This window comes from Portunus trituberculatus, chromosome 39 (assembly GCF_017591435.1).
Source record: "Portunus trituberculatus isolate SZX2019 chromosome 39, ASM1759143v1, whole genome shotgun sequence".
Taxonomy (NCBI): domain Eukaryota; kingdom Metazoa; phylum Arthropoda; class Malacostraca; order Decapoda; family Portunidae; genus Portunus; species Portunus trituberculatus.
Genome location: NC_059293.1, coordinates 2,363,442 through 2,385,604, shown reverse-complemented (window position 1 = coordinate 2,385,604; position 22,163 = coordinate 2,363,442). Strand labels below are relative to the sequence as shown.

General features: G+C 41.4%; 1 protein-coding gene across 3 annotated transcripts in view; it reads right to left on the bottom strand.

Moving 5' to 3' along the window:
- Positions 1–22,163, bottom strand: part of LOC123515445 (mitochondrial proton/calcium exchanger protein-like) — a 127,910-nt gene that overhangs the window by 76,993 nt on the left and 28,754 nt on the right. For all 3 annotated transcript variants that reach the window (XM_045274010.1, XM_045274011.1, XM_045274012.1), the window contains exon 3: positions 1,191–1,334. In XM_045274010.1, the coding sequence (XP_045129945.1) occupies positions 1,191–1,334 (144 nt within the window). The remainder of the gene's footprint in view (positions 1–1,190; positions 1,335–22,163) is intronic.

Genomic DNA, 22,163 nt, shown 5'->3' with positions numbered 1-22,163 from the left:
TGATTTTTTGAAGGTATCGTTCTCTGCTATGACTCTATCTAGCTTTTCTTCTATGGATCTAATATTTAGAAACTTACTTTCTAATGCCTGAATTCTTACATCCATGTTGAATTTATCTAGTCCACTTGGAGTGGTCACAAAACCCTCGAAGTCACGCACATTTCTAGGAGTACTTGTCATGATTGCTATCGCCAGCTGTTTCGGCCAAAACAAAACAAAACACCGCTGACACTCTTCAATCAGGGACCACTCTCCATTTTCACTTGAAAATGGCCCACTTTCTATACTTTTCGAGAGTAGGACACTACGCAGGACACTAACTATACCCACAGAGATACCCGGGCCCTGCAAACACCATAGGTAATTTCTCCCTTTCCCCGGTCCTCAGCTGCACACGAGCCGTCTTCAGGACTTCCTCTCTCGACGGTGACGCGCGCGCATGTGTGTGTGAAAAAGGTCGTAAATTTTTGTCTTGTCCTTTTTCTTGCTTTTATAAGGTGAGTTTTCTTACCAGTTTCCTCATAGGGAAAACCTGTTGATAAATTTTCACACATAATTCAAAATCCTTTGTCAGATGCTTACAATGGTCACTTGCTGTTTACCATGGAAAAAAGATAGTATATGTGTATGTAGAAGCTGTACGAGATGTTTGCCAATCCTCTACTCTAAGAAGATGGCAGGAAGGACACGGTTTGTCAGTTCAAGTCGGACAATATGAATCTAATGTGGTCTATGGACAACATTAACAAAGGTGGTCCCTGGCAGCCAACCTGTCACCACATGAACAACCATTTGCTATTCTAGGTACCATACATGAGTGCATTCACTGGTGGATATTATTAAAAATGATTTTGTGCTCAATGCTGATTATAATCCCAGACCACCTTAGCAACACACCACCAGCCAGTCTGTAATTCTGTATTCTATGTCCAACCTCTCATTGAATAATACATGTAAGGTCACATTTGATGCTGGGAGATTTTTGCATCTATAAAAAAAATGAATTAACAAATAAATAAACAGGAAAAAAAATAAAGTCAAGTGCTGGCAAATACAATACGAATGATCTTAGAATTAAAAGTATGTGTAGTTTTAATTGATATTTTTAACATTGTTAGTTTTATTGATGTATTTAACACAATATTGATATGACAAGAGTAAATGATGCAGATATCAGTGTTATTCCTAACCTTTTCATTGGCAGTCTCAAAGGTAGAGGGCAGCATTCCTGGGAAGAGCTTGAGGGCCACGGGCAGCAGGAACTCCATGAAGGGCACAATCACAAACACTGAGAATGGCACCAGGCGGAAGAGATCACTTGTCGTCCTCACCAACTGTGATGACAAACAATACCAATGTGTTTACCAGCAAAGAAATGTGCACACTACAATACAACACTATATCAAACACTTCAATTCCTCCAGCTGTCAATACAATATGAAAATGTTAATACTGTAATCTGCTACAAGTCTTTCTTAATAACCTGTCAAAACTGTGAGCATAATCTAAGTTGTCAGGAGTTAAGAGAAAGGTAGGGCCAGACTTAATATCTGATTTCAATTTGAAGCTACTGTCACATTTCTTGATGTGTTTACACTTCAATACATGAAATATCTACATACTATTAGGGAACATCCTGCATAGATGCAATAGGACCACCTGTTCCCAAATACACAACACCTTGTTGAAAATAACTAATCTCCATCAACTAACACAGGATCCTTGTGAGTGCTGAACATCTGCATTCTGTCTCTGTCATCAAGGGACTAATTGTTGTTTGGTCAAATAACAGGCCCAGGAAATGTGCCTCTGATCAATTTCAACATGACACAGTTGTCACAATTTATGGAGATGCCTGAGGAATAAGATATTGTGGAGATAACATTGACATGCCACTGACAACTGGATATCATGACTGCATGGTCTCAGCTACCAGGTGTCCAGTGTCATGAATATGAACACAATATCAAAGAATAAACAATTATTTGCATTATTTTCTTATTTGTAAATTGAGTCTTCGTAAGTGTAAATGATTATGACATTGGTAAAAGTATATATTTATCTTCACTGATAAATTTACAATATTTAGAAAGTGATATAAGAAATTTCCAAAAACATGCCACATGTGCAACATTCGCGGTCTTAGATCTAATTTTCAATCTGTGGAACACCACCTCTCCTCTACTAAACCTCATTTCTTTTCCTCACCAAACACAGCTGTCTGAGGCAACTGACAGTAGCCCCTTCTCTGTTCCCTCCTACTTTCTCTATTATCATTTTCATTCCAAAGCTGGATGTTGCGTCTATGTACGCAACGACTTAACTTGCTCTCGTGCCCACGCTCGAGTCTTCCAAATTTTCCACCATCTGGCTACGACTTAACAGTCACTCTCAAACTAAATTCATCTGTGCTGTTTATCTCTCCCCTAACTCTTCTGACTATAGTAATTTCTAAAGTGGAGCACATTCTGTCCCTCTACTCTTCTGCTGAGATTTCCATTCTTGGAGATTTCAATGTTCACCACCAGCTTTGGTTTTCCTATCCCTTCAATGACCACCTTGGTGAACTAGCCTTCAACTTTGCTATCCTCCATGACCTAGAGCAACTGGTGTAACACCCTACTCGTATTCCTGACCGTCTTGGAGACATGCCCAACATTCTTGATCTCTTCCTCACCTCTAACCCTTCTGCTTATGCTGTCACCCTTTCATCTCTGTTGGGCTCCTCCGATCACAATCTCATTTCTGTATCTTGTCCTATTTTTCCAATCCCTCCGCAGGATCCCCCAAAGCGAAGGTGCCTCTGGAGTTTTGCCTCTGCCAGTTAGGGGAACCTAAGTAGGTATTATGCTGATTTTCCCTGGAATGATTATTGCTTCCATGTAAGAGACCCATCTCTTTGTGCTGAATGCATAACAGAGGTGTTAGTATCTGGCATGGAGGCGTACATTCCTCATTCTTTTTCTCAACCTAAACCTTCTAAACCTTGGTTTAACTCAGCCTGTTCTCGTGCTATACATGATAGAGAGGTTGCCCACAAAAGGTACTTGAGCCTTCCATCTCCTGAATCTCATGCACTTTATATCTCTGCCCGGAATCATGCCAAGTCTGTTCTTCAACTTGCCAAACACTCTTTCATAAATAGGAAATGTCAAAATCTTTCAAACTCAAACTCTCCTCGTGACTTCTGGCATCTAACCAAAAACATCTCAAATAACTTCACTTTTTCATCTTTCCCTCCTTTATTTCATCCTGATGGCACCACTGCCATCTCTTCTGTCTCTAAAGCTGAACTCTTTTCTCAAACCTTTGCTCACAACTCCACCTTGGACGATTCTGGGCTTGTTCCTCCCTCTGACTATTTCATGTCTACAATCAAAATTCTTCGTAATGATGTTTTCCATGCCCTTGCTGGCCTAAACCCTCGGAAGGCTTATGGACCTGATGGGGTCCCTCCTATTGTTCTCAAAAACTGTGCTCCTGTGCTTGCACCTTGCCTGGCCAAACTCTTCCAACTTTGTCTATCGATTTCTACCTTTCCTTCCTGCTGGAAGTTCGCCTACATTCAGCCTGTTCCTAAAAAGGGTGACCGTTCTAACCCCTCAAACTACCGTCCTATAGCTTTAATCTCTTGCTTGTCTAAAGTTTTTGAATCTATTCTGAATAGGAAGATTCTCAAACATCTGTCACATCACAATCTTCTGTCTGATCGCCAGTATGGCTTCCGTCAAGGTCGCTCTACTGGTGATCTTCTGGCTTTCCTTACTGAGTCTTGGTCATCCTCTTTTAGAGATTTCGGTGACACTTTTGCTGTTGCGTTAGACATATCAAAAGCTTTTGATAGAGTCTGGCATAAGGCTTTGATTTCAAAACTGCCCTCCTACGGCTTCTATCCTTCTCTCTGCAACTTTATCTCATGTTTCCTTTCCGACCGCTCTATTGCTGCTGTGGTAGACGGTTACTGTTCTTCTCCTAAACCTATTAATAGTGGTGTTCCTCAGGGTTCTGTCCTGTCACCCACTCTCTTTCTATTATTCATTAATGACCTTCTTAACCAAACTTCTTGCCCTATCCACTCCTATGCTGATGACACCACCCTTCATCTTTCCATGTTCTTTCAGAGACGTCCAACCCTTCAGGAAATCAACAGATCACGTGGGGACGCCACGGAACGCCTGACTTCCGATCTTTCTAAGATTTCTGATTGGGGCAGAGAAAATCTAGTAGTTTTCAATGCCTCAAAAACTCAATTCCTCCATCTATCAACTCGACACAACCTTCCAGACAACTATCCCCTCTTCTTCAATGACACTCAACTGTCTCCCTCTTCCACAATGAATATCCTTGGTCTGTCCTTTGTTCATAATCTTAACTGGAAACTTCACATCTCATCTCTTGCTAAAACAGCTTCTATGAAATTAGGTGTTCTGAGGCGTCTCCGACAGTTTTTCTCGCCCCTCCAATTGCTTACTCTGTACAAGGGCCTTATCCGTCCCTGTATGGAGTACTCTTCGCATGTTTGGGGGCGTTCCAGTCATACAGCTTTGCTTGATAGGGTGGAATCGAAAGCTCTTCGTCTCATCAACTCCCTTCCTCTGACTAACTGTCTTCAGTCTCTTTCTAACCGCCGAAATGTTGCATCCCTTTCTATATTTTATTGCTATTTTCATGGTAACTGTTCTACTGATCTTGCTAACTGCATGCCTCCCCTCCTCCTGCGGCCACGCTGCACAAGGCTTTCTTCTTCCTCTCTTCCCTATTCTGTCCAACTCTCTAATGCAAGAGTTAACCAGTACGCTCAATCATTCATCCCTTTCACTAGTAAACTCTGGAACTCCCTCCCTGCATCTGTATTTTCAAATTCCTACAACTTGTCTTCTTTTAAGAGGGAGGTATCGAGGCATTTGCTCCCCTAATTCTGGCTGACGGTTTTGGCACTTTTTGTACTCTTTGGAGAGCCAGCGCTCAAGTGGGCCTTTTTCTAACTTTCCTTTTTTTTGCCCTTGGCTGGCCCTCTTCCCTACGTAAAAAAAAAATAAATAAATAAAAAATAAATAAATAAATAAAAATAAAAAATAAAATAAAATAAAAAGTCATCAGAAATATCTTACATGAACTCAAGCTTGAAATTAATGGTCTATTGGATGATAATGCATCAGAAAACTCCAAGGCGGACATACATGGAATCAAAACTGACTCAGAGATCAGTAAGACATCAAAACCAGCAGATGGGTTAACTGTTCCTAATGCCATAGCCTGTGGGCCTTTTGTTGCTACAGCCTGAGGTGTAAATTACTGTTTCTGTGTCTGAGACCACTCTCTGTGTGCTGAATACATAACAAAGGTGTTAGTGTCTGGTATGGAGGCATACATTCCTCATTCTTTTTTTCAACCAAAACCTTTTAAACCTTGGTTTAACAAAGCCTGTTCTCATGCTATACATGATAGAGAGGGTGCCCACAATAGGTACTTGAGCCTTCCATCTCCTGAATCTCATGTACTTTATATTTCTGCCCGGAATCATGGAAAGTCTGTCCCTGTCCTTCAACTTGCCAAACACTCCATAAATAAGATGTCAGAATCTTTCAAAATCCAATTCTCCTTGAGACTTTTGGCACCTGGCCAAAAAACATCTCCAATAACTTTACTTCATCTTTCCCTCCTTTATTTAATCCTGATGGCACCACTGCCACCTCATCTGTCTCTAAAGCTGAACTCTTCTCTCAAATCTTTGCTAACAACTCCACCTTGGATGATTCTGGGCTTGTCCCTCCCTCTCCTCCTCCCTCTGACTATTTCATGCCTTCAATTAAAATTCTTCGTAATGATGTTTTCCATGCCCTCACTGGCCTAAACACTTGGAAGGCTTATGGACCTGATGGGGTCCCTCCTATTGTTCTTAAAAAACTGTGTTTCTGTGCTTGCACCTTGCCTGGCCAAACTCTTTCAACTATGTCGTTCGACTTCTACCTTTCTTTCTTGCTGGAAGTTTGCCTACATTCAGCCTGTTCCTAAAAGGCTGACTGTTCTAATCCCTCAAATTCACCAAAACCACTAGCACCACCACCACCACAGCCATCTGCTGGTCACCCAGCCAACCTTTCCCACTACAGAGCAAGCTCAAAATTCATATACTGATCCTATAGCTTTAATCTCTTGCTTGTCATAAGTTTTTTAATTTATCCTGAATAGAAAGACTCTTAAACATCTGTCACTTCACAATCTTCTATCTGATCGCCAGTATGGCTTCCATCAAGGTCGCTCTACTGGTGACCTGGCTTTCCTTGCTGAGTCTTGGTCATCCTCTTTTAGAGATTTCGGTGAATCCTACGGATTCTATCCTCCTCTCTGCAACTTTATCTGGAGTTTCCTTTCTGACGTCTATTGTTGCTGTGGTAGACAGCCACTATTCTTCCCCTAAATCTATTAACAGTGTTGTTCCTCAGGGTTCTGTTCTGTCACCCACTCTCTTTTATTCATTAATGATCTTAACCAAACTTCTTACCTTATCCACTCCTATGCTGATAATACAACTCTATATCTTTCCATGTCCTTTCAGAGACGACCAACCCTTTAGGAAGTCAACAGATCACGCAAGGACACCACAGAATGCCTGACTTCTGTAGTGTTCAATGCCTCAAAAAACTCAATTCCTCCATCTATCAACTCGATACAACCTTCCAGACAGCTATCCTCTCTTCTTCAATGACACTCAACTGTCTCCCTCTTCCACACTGAATATTTTTGGTCATGTCATTTACTCATAATCTTAACTGTAAAATTCACATCTCATCTCTTACTAAAACAGCTTCTATACAGTCAGGCATTCTGCAGTGTCCCAGCCAGTTTTTCTCACCCCTCCAGCTGCTAACTCTGTAGAAGTGCCTTATCCATCCTTGTAATGGAGTAATCTTTGCATGCATGTTTGGGGGGGTTCCACTCACATAGTTTTATTAGATAGGGTGGAATCAAAAGTTTTTTGTTTCATCAACTCCCCTCTGACTGACTGTCTTCAGCCTCTTTCTCACTGTCAAAATGTTGCATCTCTCTCTATCTTTTATCATTATTTATTTTTTTACACTAACTGCTCTACTGGTCATGCTAACTGCATGCCTCCCCTCCTCCTGCAGCCTCGCTACACAAGGCTTTCTTCTTCCTCTCATCCCTATTCTGTCCAACTCTCTGATACAAGAGTTAATCAGTACTCTCAATCATTCATACCTTTCTCTGGTAAACTCTGGAACTCCCTGCCTGTCTGTATTTCCATCTTCCTATGACTAGACTTCTTTTAAGAGGGAGATTTCAAGACATTTGTCCCAAACTTTTTGATAATTCTTTACCAATTTTTAAGGGAACTGGCATTTCAAGTGGACTTTTTTTTTTTTTGTATCTTCTGTTGCCCTTGGCTGGTTTCCCCTCTTGCATAAAGAGGAAAAAAAAAAAAAAAAAAAAACACGGGTGGAAAATGTTTGAACAGTGTACATTGACATTTTAAAACTACGGGAAAATAGTATGATGATTCAGAAGTGTTTTGTAATTGTGAACTACTGAGCATGATTCATAAATGCACTTCATACATGTTGCTTGAGTTCACACCTGTCAGTTAAACCACCTGGCCAGTAACATCTCTCTGTTCACACCTTGCTGTTATTTTTTGCTCAATGAAGCCTTATGTTGATGAAGACTTTAACACCTTCACACGTTAGATGGCTGCTGTAGGGATTGTGAAGGTGATAATAGTATGGATGAACCTTCACCCTGTTTATTATCACCACGCAACCCATTCATTTGTCCGACCAATACAACATGGTTTATTCTATGAGTTTTTGATAAAAAGGACATCCATGACTGAGCAGGCAGATTTCTAGGATCTAACAGTAAGTGATGACTGGCAGAGTACTGAATACTTCTACATGGGAGGTGGACAGAAGCAGAGAGCACACCACAACGTTACAGTTGAGGCTACTTACAGTGAAGGAGACACGTGCGTAATAATAGGGCATAATAGGCCAGCTATCAAGACCTTGAGTGTTGCCATTACTGCCCACACAAACGATACCGCCCCTGTATAAAACTTTCTCATTCCACTAAAGTAAAACTGACCGATCTATCACGTAAAAAAAAAAAAAGGAGAGAGAACGCTATATGTTCCACTGGGCAACTAGGTTTGGTTCGAACCCGAGCCGCCTAGACTGACGAGCTTCTTTAACAAACCACGCCACCCAGTCCAATATCTGCCACGTGACACCAGGGAGGTATTCGGTGGGTGGAGGGCTCAAGGAAGGCCAAGGAAGGCGTATCGTCAGCACAGGAACGAGTCAAGACTCGGACTTCCCATTTTCTGAAACGCTTCAACACTGCATCCCATCTACTTTCAAAAGGCTCTACTTATGTTTACTTGTACTTTTTGTTTGAGTATATGAGATTAACAAATTTCCTATATTATTAACAGTATACACTTGAGAACTCTGCTAACCTTCGCTGTGGCCTTTGAAAACATCCACGGCGAGAAAGCAAAGCGGTTCAGACTAGTAATGCCCAGCTTCCTTACGTGTAAGTCAACCATGCAGGGAAGCTTGTGTCCCTTTGCTAGTCCTCACGAGAGAGAGAGAGAGAGAGAGAGAGAGAGAGAGAGACTTCGTTTGACCTATACGAAGCCGATTCGTAAACCAAACCCGTGCCCCCGTCAAGTTCAACATCAAACGGTCCACTCCGCATACTGTACTATACAGTCCCAAGCCCTGGCAACACCACACCACACACCAAAGCGAGCGACTCTACATTCCTTGATACTACTACAATACAATCCCTCGGGACACTCACCTCTCCCATCATACTCGTACCTCTGTCCCAACACGCACGCCACTAAATCTCTCATCCTCTAGCTCATCCAAGACAATAACTAAGCATTCTTCCTTTAAACAATAACATTACATTATATTCCGCACACGTCACTAGGACATGTACGGACATTGATATCATAACACACCACTAAGGTATATATATAAAACGGCTTACAGCAATGAAACAATCACCACGTCACCTCACGTTATCACACGAATCATCCAGTAAGTGGGTTGTTAACAGTACCTACCGCATACGGAATGATACGATTTGGCGCCGCCGTTTGGGCACCAGTGTTTGAGCGCCAAACCTGTTCTCCCCCAGCCCTTTTGGCGCCACGGGATTCAAATGGAGTTTAAAAATGATAATCTAGTGACAACTTCGAACCACTAAACAAGCTCATTAATGGAGATTCTCATAACAGAATCTAGTGACAACTTCAAACCACTAAACAAGCTCACTAATGAAAAATCTCATAACAGATGGCGCTAGTGTTTGGGGAAACAAGCGATTAGCCTTTGGTTGGGTGGGTTCAGTCGCAGTTGAGATACAGTCACCGTTGGAAGCTTTGCTTTACGCTCCTCAAGTGACAGTTTACAATTATTAATACTAGATTAATGGCAAATGAAGTTTTAACGAAGCGTGGTAATGAAAAATTTGTACATAATGGATACCTGTATGTCTTTGACAAAGTAAGTAAAGCTGATAACGAGTTGAAATTTTGGCGTTGTGAGCGGAAGAATCGGTGCAAAGCAAGACTTAATACTAAAGCTGGAGAGGTGGTGGAAGAAATGCACAGCCACACATGAGCCTTCTGCTGCACAAATAGAGGCTGCAACTGTGAAAACTAAACTAAGAACGAGGGCAAAAGACACTCGAATCACCATCGACAGTTATTAATGAATGTTTGACAAATGTCTCCCAAGCTAGCTTAGCCGTTCTTCCCGATGTACCAGCTATGAGGAAAATAATATCAAAACAGCGGAACTCTGTGACACAAGCACCTAGTAATCCAACCGATCTACGACAATTAAGTCTTTCAGATTGCTATAAAATATATGTGCTTCAACTAGGAGTGGAAGAAAACATTTTATTATGTGATAGCGGACCAGGTCCAGACAGGATATTAATCTTTGGACGCCACTCATGGCTCCAGCACTTTGCAACATCAGATATATGGTTTGTTGATGGAACATTTAGTATTGCTCCCAACCTATTTTCTCAGATTTACGTAATTTCAGCAAAGAAGCACGGAGGAGTTCACCCTGTAGTGTATGTTCTTTTGCCCAACAAACAGCGCACCACCTACATTACAATGTTCGAGTTATTGAAAGAAACCGAACCCAATTTGAAGCCCACTTCAATTGTCTGTGATTTCGAGCAAGCTGCGCACAGTGCTATGAGAGATAGTTTCCCTGGTATTCAAATAAAGGGATGTTTTTTTCATCTATTTCAAAATATGCATAAACATCTAGGTAGATTGGGTTTCACCAGCTTGTATAATACAGACCCAGATTTTGCACTAAAGGCTAAAATGATTCTTGCTCTAGCATTTGTACCTTTAGATAAAATTGACGAATATTTGGACGCCTTATCAACAGAGCTGCCAGAAGAACTTCAAGATTTACTCAATTGGTTTGAAGATAATTACGTTGGTCGGCAAAAGAGAAGAGGGAATGGTAGAAAAGTTCCTCTGTTTCATCCCGAGATTTGGAACCTTCATCAAAGGACGTTGAATGGTGAAGACCGAACAAATAATCATGCAGAGGCAGCACATCGTCGTCTACAGTATGAACTTGGCATGCAACATCCCACCATATGGAAACTAATAAATGGCCTCCGTAAAGTACAGAAAGGTAGAGACAAGTATTATGAGAGGTTGCTAGCTGGCCATGAACCACCTCAGAAACTCAAGAAATACAGAGATGCAGACAGAAGAATACTTGAAACTGTTCGTAAATTTGAAAACATGGCTATCATAGAGTAGCTGCGAAGCATTGCTCATAATTATCAAATGCACAGAATAATACTGAATATTTGATAGCCTGGTGACTGACAGATACCAATGTTACTTAAAATAGTTTTTTTTTCTCTTTTTAGCGCAAAATAAAACATTTTCTTTTTAATGCCAAATAAAAGTTAATTTTACTTGTTAGCGCCAAAAAAAATCCTGCGCCAAAAAGTCTGGCGCCTAATCAAATGGCGCCCAAAGGGCCGTGCCCAAACGGCGGCGCCAAAAAGTACCAAACCCCCTACCGCAGACCGTTGCTAAGTGCTTGTTATCTTCCTTCAAAGTGTGTGTAATTCACTGTTTGATCTGCTGCAGTCTATGACGAGACAGCCAGACGTTACCCTACGGAACGAGCTCAGAGCTCATTATTTCCGATCTTCGGATAGGCCTGAGACCAGGCACACACCACACACCGGTACAACAAGGTCACAACTCCTCGATTTACATCCCGTACCTACTTACTGCTAGATGAACAGGGGCTACACGTGAAAGGAGACACACGTGTGTGTGTGTGTGTGTGTGTGTGTGTGTGTGTGTGTGTGTGTGTGTGTGTGTGTGTGTGTGTGTGTGTGTGTCACCGTGGCTTTTTTTAGAACATGTTATTTTGGTATTCTAGCTCCAGAAAAAAAAAGAGCATCGATCTTGGAGGGAATCTAAATTTAACAATAAGTACATTATCGCATGCTGATAGGCATATACCATATTGTGCGTTTTATTTATTTATTTTTTCATTATCAATATCACAGGCAGGTGAACAGAAAGTAGCCTGTATCGCTCCTGCAACGTTCCGCTCCAATGGTCATAATGTTCCACTCAAAAGAATGCATGAAATACACACAGGCTATATTTCTATAACACATTAATTAAGAAAGAAAGAATACAAAGTAAATAAATAAAACAGTGGTATGTGTGGCACTTGGCAGATAGAGAGGGAACATGTCTGGTTCCGGAACAGGTTTCTCCATAATGGACACACACAGGTGTTGGGAAGGATTGTGTTGCTTGCGCTACTACAATCCCGTGTTGCTAGGCTCCGGGCCCCTCAGAGGCTCAGCTGCGTATCTACACACATGGCTGCTGTACACATCGCCACAAGCAATCCATACAACGTCATATTCATGGACTTGGATAATAATGATATGACATTATTGCTCATCTGAGGGTAAGGTTAGGTTGTGATTCATTCACCTGGTGGTCTCTTCACAGTGATGATTTAAGCTAAAAAGATTTCCATAGTTCACATGAACAGTTGTACAGCAGACCGCAATTACTGAAACTCATACTACAACATACTATTTTGTTGTCATCGATTAGTCACACTTGTGCATTTTCCAAGTTTCTCTCTCTCTCTCTCTCTCTCTCTCTCTCTCTCTCTCTCAGACACACACACACACACACACACACACATTCGTTTGCACCTTCGTCAACAGTAAGCAAACGTGTGTGTGTGTGTGTGTGTGTGTGTGTGTGTGTGTGTGTGTGTGTGTGTGTGTGTGTGTGTGTGTGTGGTGCCACAGACAACGGTGGCTTCGCATATTCTCAGTAAGAAAATCTTGTGATAAACGTGTCCACTGAGGCTGATTAATGAAATCCAGTATAACAAACACCGGATTTTCATTTGACACCAAAATTTTGACGCAACTCTACTTCGTGAAGACGATCACTTCCGCAAGGTAAAGAGTCTTTATCTTGCAGACATACAAACAACGGAATGAGGTCAGATTTGACGGAAACCAGAGTTAGAATGTGGTGGACAACCATTAGTGTGACGGTGCAGCGCTCCCGGTAAGCATATGACAGACAGTAATCTTCCTCCACCGCCCAGACACACGCTCATCCAGGTGTATGGCACTATTCGCCATTATACAAATGCCAAGGAGACCTGCGATAAGGTGGAAACACTGTACTAACGAATACACAAAAAGCAAATGAACAAGTGAAAGAATGGCACATGAAACAAACAACTGGAAACACGCGAAGTTATTCAAGATGCGCAGCAGCAGTATAGCTGCAATAGTAGTAACCATTATTGTAAATATTCGTCCTGTTCTCGTGTCAGGCCAAAACTCAGACCACAGAGGATTATAACCGGGTCTGCGTGATCTTATTATATTTTACTTATATTTCCTACAAATGGTGTATAATCTTCGTTTGACAATCACTGAAATCATGGGCAATATGCTACTGACCTACACAGTAGGATACTGATAGTACTGAGAGCAGTCCAGACAAAATGCTAGGCAACAAACACTAAAGAGTAACCATGACGCCCAACTCAGACATGTAAGGATTGCTTGATACTACTATTACTTATAACATTTATGCGATGCCATTCTTTCTCTTCCATTACCTTGAAACATAAACCTTTTAATACTGTCTTTGAACCATAAGCCTATAAATACTGTCTCAATACTGTGTGAGATGCAGTCTGTTGGTGTGCATGGATAATTACAGGTGTGTGGAAAATATACAAGTGAACTAACAATACGCAGGTTAACTCTCTCTCTTTTACTACACAAGGAAAACATATGAGGTTACTCAGCAGTCTCAGCAAGTTAAGACACCAACGTCCACACACACACACACACACACACACACACACACACACACACATGGGACCGGATGAAGTCTCAGGCAGAATACTGAACGAATGTAGGGAAGAACTAGCAAGTCCTATATACTACATCATAAAATGCTCAATAGAAAATGGAACAGTACCAGTAGAATGGAAAAGAGCTGAGGTGGTTCCCATATATAAGAGCGGAAGGAAGAAAGAACCTTTAAATTACAGACCGGTATCACTAACTAGTGTAATATGCAAGATGTGTGAAAGAATAATAAAGAAACAATGGATCGAATTCCTTGAAGACAACAAATTAATATCAAATAGCCAATTTGGTTTTAGAAAAAGACGGTCGTGTGTAACTAATTTATTGAGTTTCTATTCTAGAATAGTTGATAGAGTACAAAAGAGAGAGGGATGGGTTGACTGTATTTATTTGGATTTAAAAAAAAAGGCGTTTGACAAAGTGCCACATGAAAGATTACTATGAAAGTTAGAGGAGAAGGGTGGCTTAAAAAGAAAGCACATTGAGATGGATGAAAAATGATTTGAGGGGGAGAGAAATAAGGACGGTAGTTAGATATGAAGTCCAAGTGGAGAACAGTAGAAAGCGGAGTGCCGCAGGGATCAATATTAGCACCAATACTTTTCCTATATATATATATATATATATATATATATATATATATATATATATATATATATATATATATATATATATATATATATATATATATATATATATATATATATATATATATATATATATATATATATATATATATATATATATATATATATATATATATAACGACATGCCAGAAGGAGTGAACAGCTATATAAATCTGTTTGCACATGACACGAAACTGTGCAGTTATAAAGCAAAAAGAGGATTGTGAAATACTGCAAGAAGGCCTAAATAAGATATGGGAATGGAGTAAAAAGTGGGAAATGAAATTCAATGTGGACAAAAGCCATGTCATTGAAATGGGAAAGAGTGAAAGACGACCCGTGGGAATCTATAAATTGGGAGATGGAGTAGAAATGGAGAAAGTAAAAAAGAAAAAGGACTTAGGAGTGACGATGGAAGAAAACAATCAACCGGTAAGCCATATTGATAGAATTTTTAGAGAAACATATAATTTGATAAGGAATATTGGAGTAGCATTTCACTACATGGACAAAGAAATGATGAAGAAATTGATAAGTACTATAATAAGACTCAGATTGGAATATTGTGTAGACCCTTCATAAAAAGAAACACATAAGGAAGTTGGAGAGACTACAAAAAATGGCTACAAGAATGGTTCCAGAATTTGAAGGGATGACATGAGAAGAGACTATGGATCTACCAACCGTGGAACAAAGAAGGGAGAGAGGAGACCTGATACAAGTTTATAAATTGATCAACGGAATGGACCAAGTGGATAATGAGAAACTGATCCTGAGAGAAGAATATGACATCCGAAGCACAAGATCGCATAGTAAAAAGCTGAGAAAAGGAAGATGTCTGAGAGATATTAAAAAAATATAGTTTCCCACAAAGATGTATTGAGACTGGAACAGTTTAAATGAAGTAGTAGTGTCTGCAACGAGTGTGCATACTTTTAAAGTAAGATTGGATAAGTGTAGATATGGAGCGGGGCCACACGGGCATAAAGCCCTGTCCCTGTAAAACTACAACTACGTAAACACACACACACACACACACACACACACACACGTTCAACACTAAAGGTGACCGGTCTCCTGAGTGCATTTATTGAATGTGTGTCAGTGGAGACAAGTGACGTCACGCACACACCATGGTCACGTGGTGGTGCACGTCATTGATCCGCCGCCCAGCAGACTGTGCCTTCACCAACACCACAGGGCTTGCCCCGCCACGCCACGCCACGCCGCGCCGCCTCATCACTGTACTGAGTGTATGCATCACAAATACTGTTCATGTCCATCAGCTACACACTTGTGCTCACAACCTCCAGCCAGTGTGCCAAGTACAGCTGCACCCGTCCACCTCGAGCAGCAACAGCATCAGCAGCACCATCAGGGTGGCGGCTGGCGGTGACACCTATGCTGGGTTACATGACTTGCCACACACAGTCGCGGTCAACGACCCCACGCGTCATGAACCTCACCGCCAATCATGACGCCGGTACATTTCACTGGTAACTGCATCCGCGTCGATAGCTATACATTAACAACACTACAATACATAATAGTCTACATGCTTGTTGTAACTGAGGAGAGCGGGTTGGTAACAGCAGGTGATGATGGTGGTGGTGGTGGTGCTGGTGGTGGTGCTGGTGGTGGTGCTGCTGCTGCTGCTGCTGCTACTGAGCAATTTGGATATCAAAAGTAGAGCTTATCAAGTCATTAATTGCTACTCCTATCTCCTTTAGAAACAATTGCTATACTCCCTTGCTTCTTCATACAATTATATTTCATTAACATTGACGACGTGAGGTGTTTGTAAAGTTTTGTGGGTATTGTCCTCATTCCTGAGAAGCAGAGAAGGTTGTTCTTTGTCTCTCATGGTGGATGACTTCTCCAAGGGAAAGTCACTGTTGCTCTGTCGCGATTCTGGACGTCACAAGTCTTGACTCCAGACTAAACCTTTCCTCACTGGCTGTTGAGGAGTGGCTCGGCTAGACTGGGCTCCGGTATCTGTGCCGCCTTTATCAGATGATCTATGAGTGAATCTCCGGCCCATATATCTCCCTCCCCAACCCCATCTTTCACATGTATATATATGATTGTTATTACTGTAATAGTTTCAACACACACACAGCCGACCATGTGCCATATTATGTTTGAAGTGGCGATCACAAGTGTTGCACGTGATCCCCTAAAAACCCTCCCCGACACACACACACACACACACCAGTGATGCGCGGTGCCTTGCTGGCTGGCTGGCTGGCTGAGAAAATTTTTTGGCAAGAGTGCACCAGACTGGCTGGCAGCACATAACCATGTTACATCTCCCCACCCACCTCGTGACTGCTATGTTATATATATATATATATATATATATATATATATATATATATATATATATATATATATATATATATATATATATATATATATACACACACACACACACACACACACACACACACACACACACACACACTGAGTGTGCATAGTTTTAAAGAAAAATTGGATAAGTGTAGATATGGAGACGGGGCCACTCGAGCGTAAAGCCCAGGCCCTGTAAAACTACAACTAGGTAAATACACAGTATTACACACACGTAGATACCAATAGAAAACGCTAGCAAGCAAGCTACCTACCAACACACACACACACACACACACACACACACATACGGTCAGACTAGTCCCTCCCCTCATCACCTACGCACACACATTACGATAGTGACACGCCACGCATGCTCTTGTCACCTGCTGCAAGGGACTGTTTGGTGGCTGAATTCACGGCCAAACAATGGAACCAAGCCTTAGATATCAAGCAGACATGAACGCAAGAAGGTGAAGCTGTAAGAACCCTTCAGGCCTACACACACAAGGCACAACCTCTATGAAACACACTTCCACCAATCATCTTTATCCACGAATTGAACCAATTTTGTAAAGTTCTGTAATGGCAACACTAAGAATTCAATTTTTTTTTTATATTTTATTCATCTTACTATTACAGAATCACTTCCTTATCTCCCCGCCCTCTCCCTCTCTAATCAAACTTATCAAGACTGAACTAAATCCATTATTCCTCATTCTATCTTCATTACAGGTCCCGAGGAGTGAAGGTAGAAAATGAGCACAGGACGGTCAGGATCAACTGTTAAACACAACGAAGGGTGGGCGAGGAATGGGGGGGGGGGAGTGCAACGTGATGATTTACATCTATGACCGGGAGTGTGGCGGGTATAGCTACAGGAATAGAATAGAACAGAAGCAGCAAGCCAGGATAAGCCCGCCCCACACTCGACAATCTCTGCAAAGGACGGCAACGTGTGTGTGTGTGTGTGTGTGTGTGTGTGTGTAAGAGGATCTGCTTAGTGTTACAATATGAACGAAGGAGAATTAAGGTAATAATAAATAGTATTAGTAGCAGTAGTTTTCTATACCTACATAATCGGCAGTGGCACACGGGGTGGTGACACACAACGCACCACGCACTCTACTCGTAAACATAACAGCCATCTCACAACGATAACAACTACAACAATAACAATCTTAACCCCTTCAGTACCATGATGCGTTTCCATATTCATTCAGCTTACTATTTGGTGATTTTATTCAGCTTCAGAAACTTATGTGCGGGGATTACAATAGTGAAGACTGTGGCCATTAATCTTTTGACCTCCATTGATCCTTCCTAATGTCAATACAATGGTTTAATCGTACACAAATCTCTAGGTAAAGATGTGTCGCACTACTGAAGGGTTTAAGATGAGAAGGTGCCGCCACACAAAGATCGCCGGAGAATGAATGCGAGCCACGCGTCAAATGCAAAAACCAAGGCACGGATTCACTGGTGGAAAGGGAACGGAACAAGTGGACCACGAGCACTTCAGGACAAAGGGATAATTGAGCAAACTGAACCAATGCGTGTACCTGCTTCACTCGTCCATCAATTCATCCTTATTTTTATTTACCATTTTTTTCTTTTAGAGAGAGAGAGAGAGAGAGAGAGAGAGAGAGAGAGAGAGAGAGAGAGAGAGAGAGAGAGAGAGAGAGAGAGAGAGAGAGAGAGAGAGAGAGAGAGAGAGAGAGAGAGAGAGAGAGAGAGAGAGAGAGAGAGAGAGAGAGAGAGAGAGAGAGAGAGAAAGGTTATTATACTTACGACTATTTCACTCAATCCTCCTTACTTTTCCTTCAAGATACATTTGTTTTACAGAGAGAGAGAGAGAGAGAGAGAGAGAGAGAGAGAGAGAGAGAGAGAGAGAGAGAGAGAGAGAGAGAGAGAGAATATCAACATTTTTTCCAGATACTTATTTCTCTTAAAGTGGAAAGGGCAATAAGAGGGGAATTAATCTATTTAGTAGGCGTTCATTCCCGACTCATTCGCTTCTGGTTAACGGAACTGAACTGAAGGAGCCAAGAGCGATAGACTACTCGGGAAGAAACTCGCGTCATAACATCACGGCAAGCTCCACCCTCCCCCATTCTCTCTCTGCAGTAAAGGGGTTTGGATGGTGAAATTAAGAGGAAATTGGGGTTAGATTTGATACATATGAACTAGCAAGCATTATGTTAGCATAAATCGTGAAAATAAACAAAACAAAAACTAAACTGAATTCAGGGAGAAAAAAAAAGTGACAAAAGGTTAGGAGATTGTCAGATTGCACTTGTCAAATGGCACTTATGTTGTGTCCTGACACCTGTTTATGTACCTATATGTGACGCGAATAATACTTTGTCAGTATCTTTTTTTTTTAATCTATCAGCTTAACTTTAAATATAAAAGCTGAAACAAGAGAAACAAAGAAGAAAAAACAAGGCTAAAAACAATTCAATTGAGATTTACACATGCACACACGATTAAAAGACAAGTATCGATATTATCATGTTCATGAGTAATTCTGCCACCTGGGAACTAAAGCCCATATTAAGAAACGCTTTGGTCTCTCACCACGATAATTTTCAAGAGCCTCAGAGATACTCGTAGATGATAGGCGGGGGTTTACAATAGTGTTTCTCCTGTTAATAATGTATAGAAGTCTTGTCACTGCCTCTAAAACCATAAACATGCCTTAAAAAGAAAAAAAAAAAAAATCGGTGTAAATTTAAATAAAACCTTTTGAAATAGTGGAGGTGAAGCACAAAAGTTTTTGAGAATACGAGCTTAATGACAGTGAGAAGCATGCAGTGGCCGCCTTGATGCACGTTGGTAGCCCTGGTGTCAGTGGAATACAAAGGCACGCGATATCGATAACGCTGTAACGCCACCATGGACGGCCACCACAGCCCCGCGTCTTCCCTGTACCGTCTCCATGATACGATGATACCCACGCAAACTTCCTGGCAGCGTATGGTGTGTTTCAAGACTGGAGTTTGGTCCCTATTCAGAAACGCTTTGCTCTCACACAGTGATTATTTTGAAAGGCCGTAGAGATGAATAGCCGAGTTTTTGGAGGGTGATGGGGAGGATAACGATTTCTTTCATCTTTTCTCAGCCACATAACTAGTACGTGCAGCATTTATGAGACCAATGGAAAACAGTCTTCAAAATAGATAACCGATCACGCTGTCTGTAGCAGTAAAAGGGTTAAAATATATTCAAAGTACCATGTTCTGAAATATTTGTAAGGCGCACCTCCACGACTTTCATAAGACCACAGTTGAAGTTTATGGTTTGAAGAAGTTTTCCAGTTCTAGTGACAGATTGACGCTATTTCAATATTACCAGCAGGAAAAACACTACCTATAGGGAACATGGCTAAAAAAAAACTGTCGCCTTTAAAAACAGCCTAGTTCGTATGAGAGCGCAGTTTCCGAATTTTGACCCAAGACGTATTTAAACGAATTTGCGTATCAGAGAGAGAGAGAGAGAGAGAGAGAGAGAGAGAGAGAGAGAGAGAGAGAGAGAGAGAGAGAGAGGCAGGCTGGCATGGCTAACGGGTTGCACTGGCGGAGAGGTGGGAGATGTCTAGGCTAAATAAAAGAAATGAAAGCAGGACACCAGTATCTTGGCTGTGTGTGTGTGTGTGTGTGTGTGTGTGTGTGTGTGTGTGTGTGTGTGTGTGTGTGTGTGTGTGTGTGTCGCTTAACAGAGGCACAACAGTCAACACTGCCAAAAAGTTTCGTAGTCTTATCAAATTTGTAACAGATTGTAATGGGAATGGATGGAAATTTCCTACAAAGATGTTTTTTCATGATTTGAGAGAGAGAGAGAGAGAGAGAGAGAGAGAGAGAGAGAGAGAGAGAGAGAGAGAGAGAGAGAGGTAACAGATTGTAATGGGAATGGATGGAAATTTCCTACAAAGATGCTTTTTTCATGATTTGAGAGAGAGAGAGAGAGAGAGAGAGAGAGAGAGAGAGAGAGAGAGAGAGAGAGAGAGAGAGAGAGAGAGAGAGAGAGAGAGACGCCAACATTATGTGCACACCCTTCCAAGCTTGCAACACACCCAATCATTCCCTGAGTTAGAACATGTGGCAAACCTTTCCTGTCCTGGCAAGCTTCCGTTACATGGCGCGCCAGACTCGTGCACCGACATGACGGGCAAGACATGACTACATACACCGCCCTTCCCATGACGTCACACTTGTTAATCTTACACATGACACAGGCCCAGTTCTGAAACCTTACTGCGCCTCGCCTCCACTATTTTCAAATGAGTCTAGTTGGAGTTACACGAATTTTTAAAGGTGTTTCTCTAATTCTAGTGCCATGTTAACAAGATTTCTGCATTACCAACACAACAAATTTCCTTCAGAACTCAGGTCATTCTCTCTATGGCCCTTAATCCTTTCAGTTCCATGACCCGTTTCCAAATTTATTCTGGTAGAGTTTTTATACAGCTTCAGAAACTTATGTGGGGATTAGAATAGTGAAGACTCTGGTCATTAGTCTTCCGACCTCCATAGACCCTTCCTCGTGTAAATAAAATCGTCCAATTATACCCAAACTCGTGGTAAAAATTGCGTCCCAGTATTGAAGGAATTAAAACGTGAGAGGAAATTGTTTTTTAATATGGCGCACAGTCCCGTACCTATATCCCGAGGCACATCTGTGGGCCGTACCAACTTCCAATACTTCCAAAAAGATCTAATTGTAGGTATTTAGATTCTTAAATGTGTTCTTTTTTTTATAGTTATAGTGGCAGATTAATAACATTTCAGCATAATGAATAAAGAAACACTCTTGAGAACCCGTCTAATCATCTCTGTGGTCTTTGCAAATAGTCGTGGTGATATAAAGGTACAGTGTTTCAGGGTATGGGCCGTAATAGCATTGCCATTCCATAATTTTCTTATCGCTTTCTTAAATGTGCTGAGCCTATTCCAATTTTGTACCACTTCTATTCCCTCTTCTCGACGCAGTATTCCCATGCAGCGTTTCACTTATTTTATTGGTAATCTCGAGAACTCATTGTCTGTTTCTGCATATCGTCCTGCCTTTAACTACTTCAAGAGGGAAGCTTCAAGACAGTTCCCAAATTGTGGTTACCTATCTATTTTGTATTTATTTATTGTTACTTTAATTTATTCATATTATATTACGACAAACATTTTTAGAGGACCAGTTACTTCCAAATGGAGGAGAATGCTGATCTTCATACGATGCTGAATAATGATGATGGCGATGACGATGATGATGATGACGATGACACCACACCTCTAGGAAAAAAGGGCTGATCTTCATACGCTGCTTAGTGATGATGATGATGATAATGACACCTCACACCAGCCTCTAGTCCTCTACCACCACCAGCAGCAATACTAAAGTCAGGGCTCACCATATCCCACTTTGCTCTCTCATGCTGGACTCACACATACACGATCGTGAACTTCCTAGAGCCTCGTTATTTATCGCGTACCTATTGTGTGGATTTTCTCTACCTACGCTCAGTACCTTGCACTTAATGCTGAACGGCATTTGCCATTCATCTGTGCATTCTTTCATCATATCCAAATCTCCCTGCAAGGCAATGGCATCTGAATCTGACCTACTTTTTTGGTAACAATGGGAGGTGCAGCAGTATGTTCATGTTACTGATAGATAAAACTGGACCAGAGAGAGAGAGAGAGAGAGAGAGAGAGAGAGAGAGAGAGA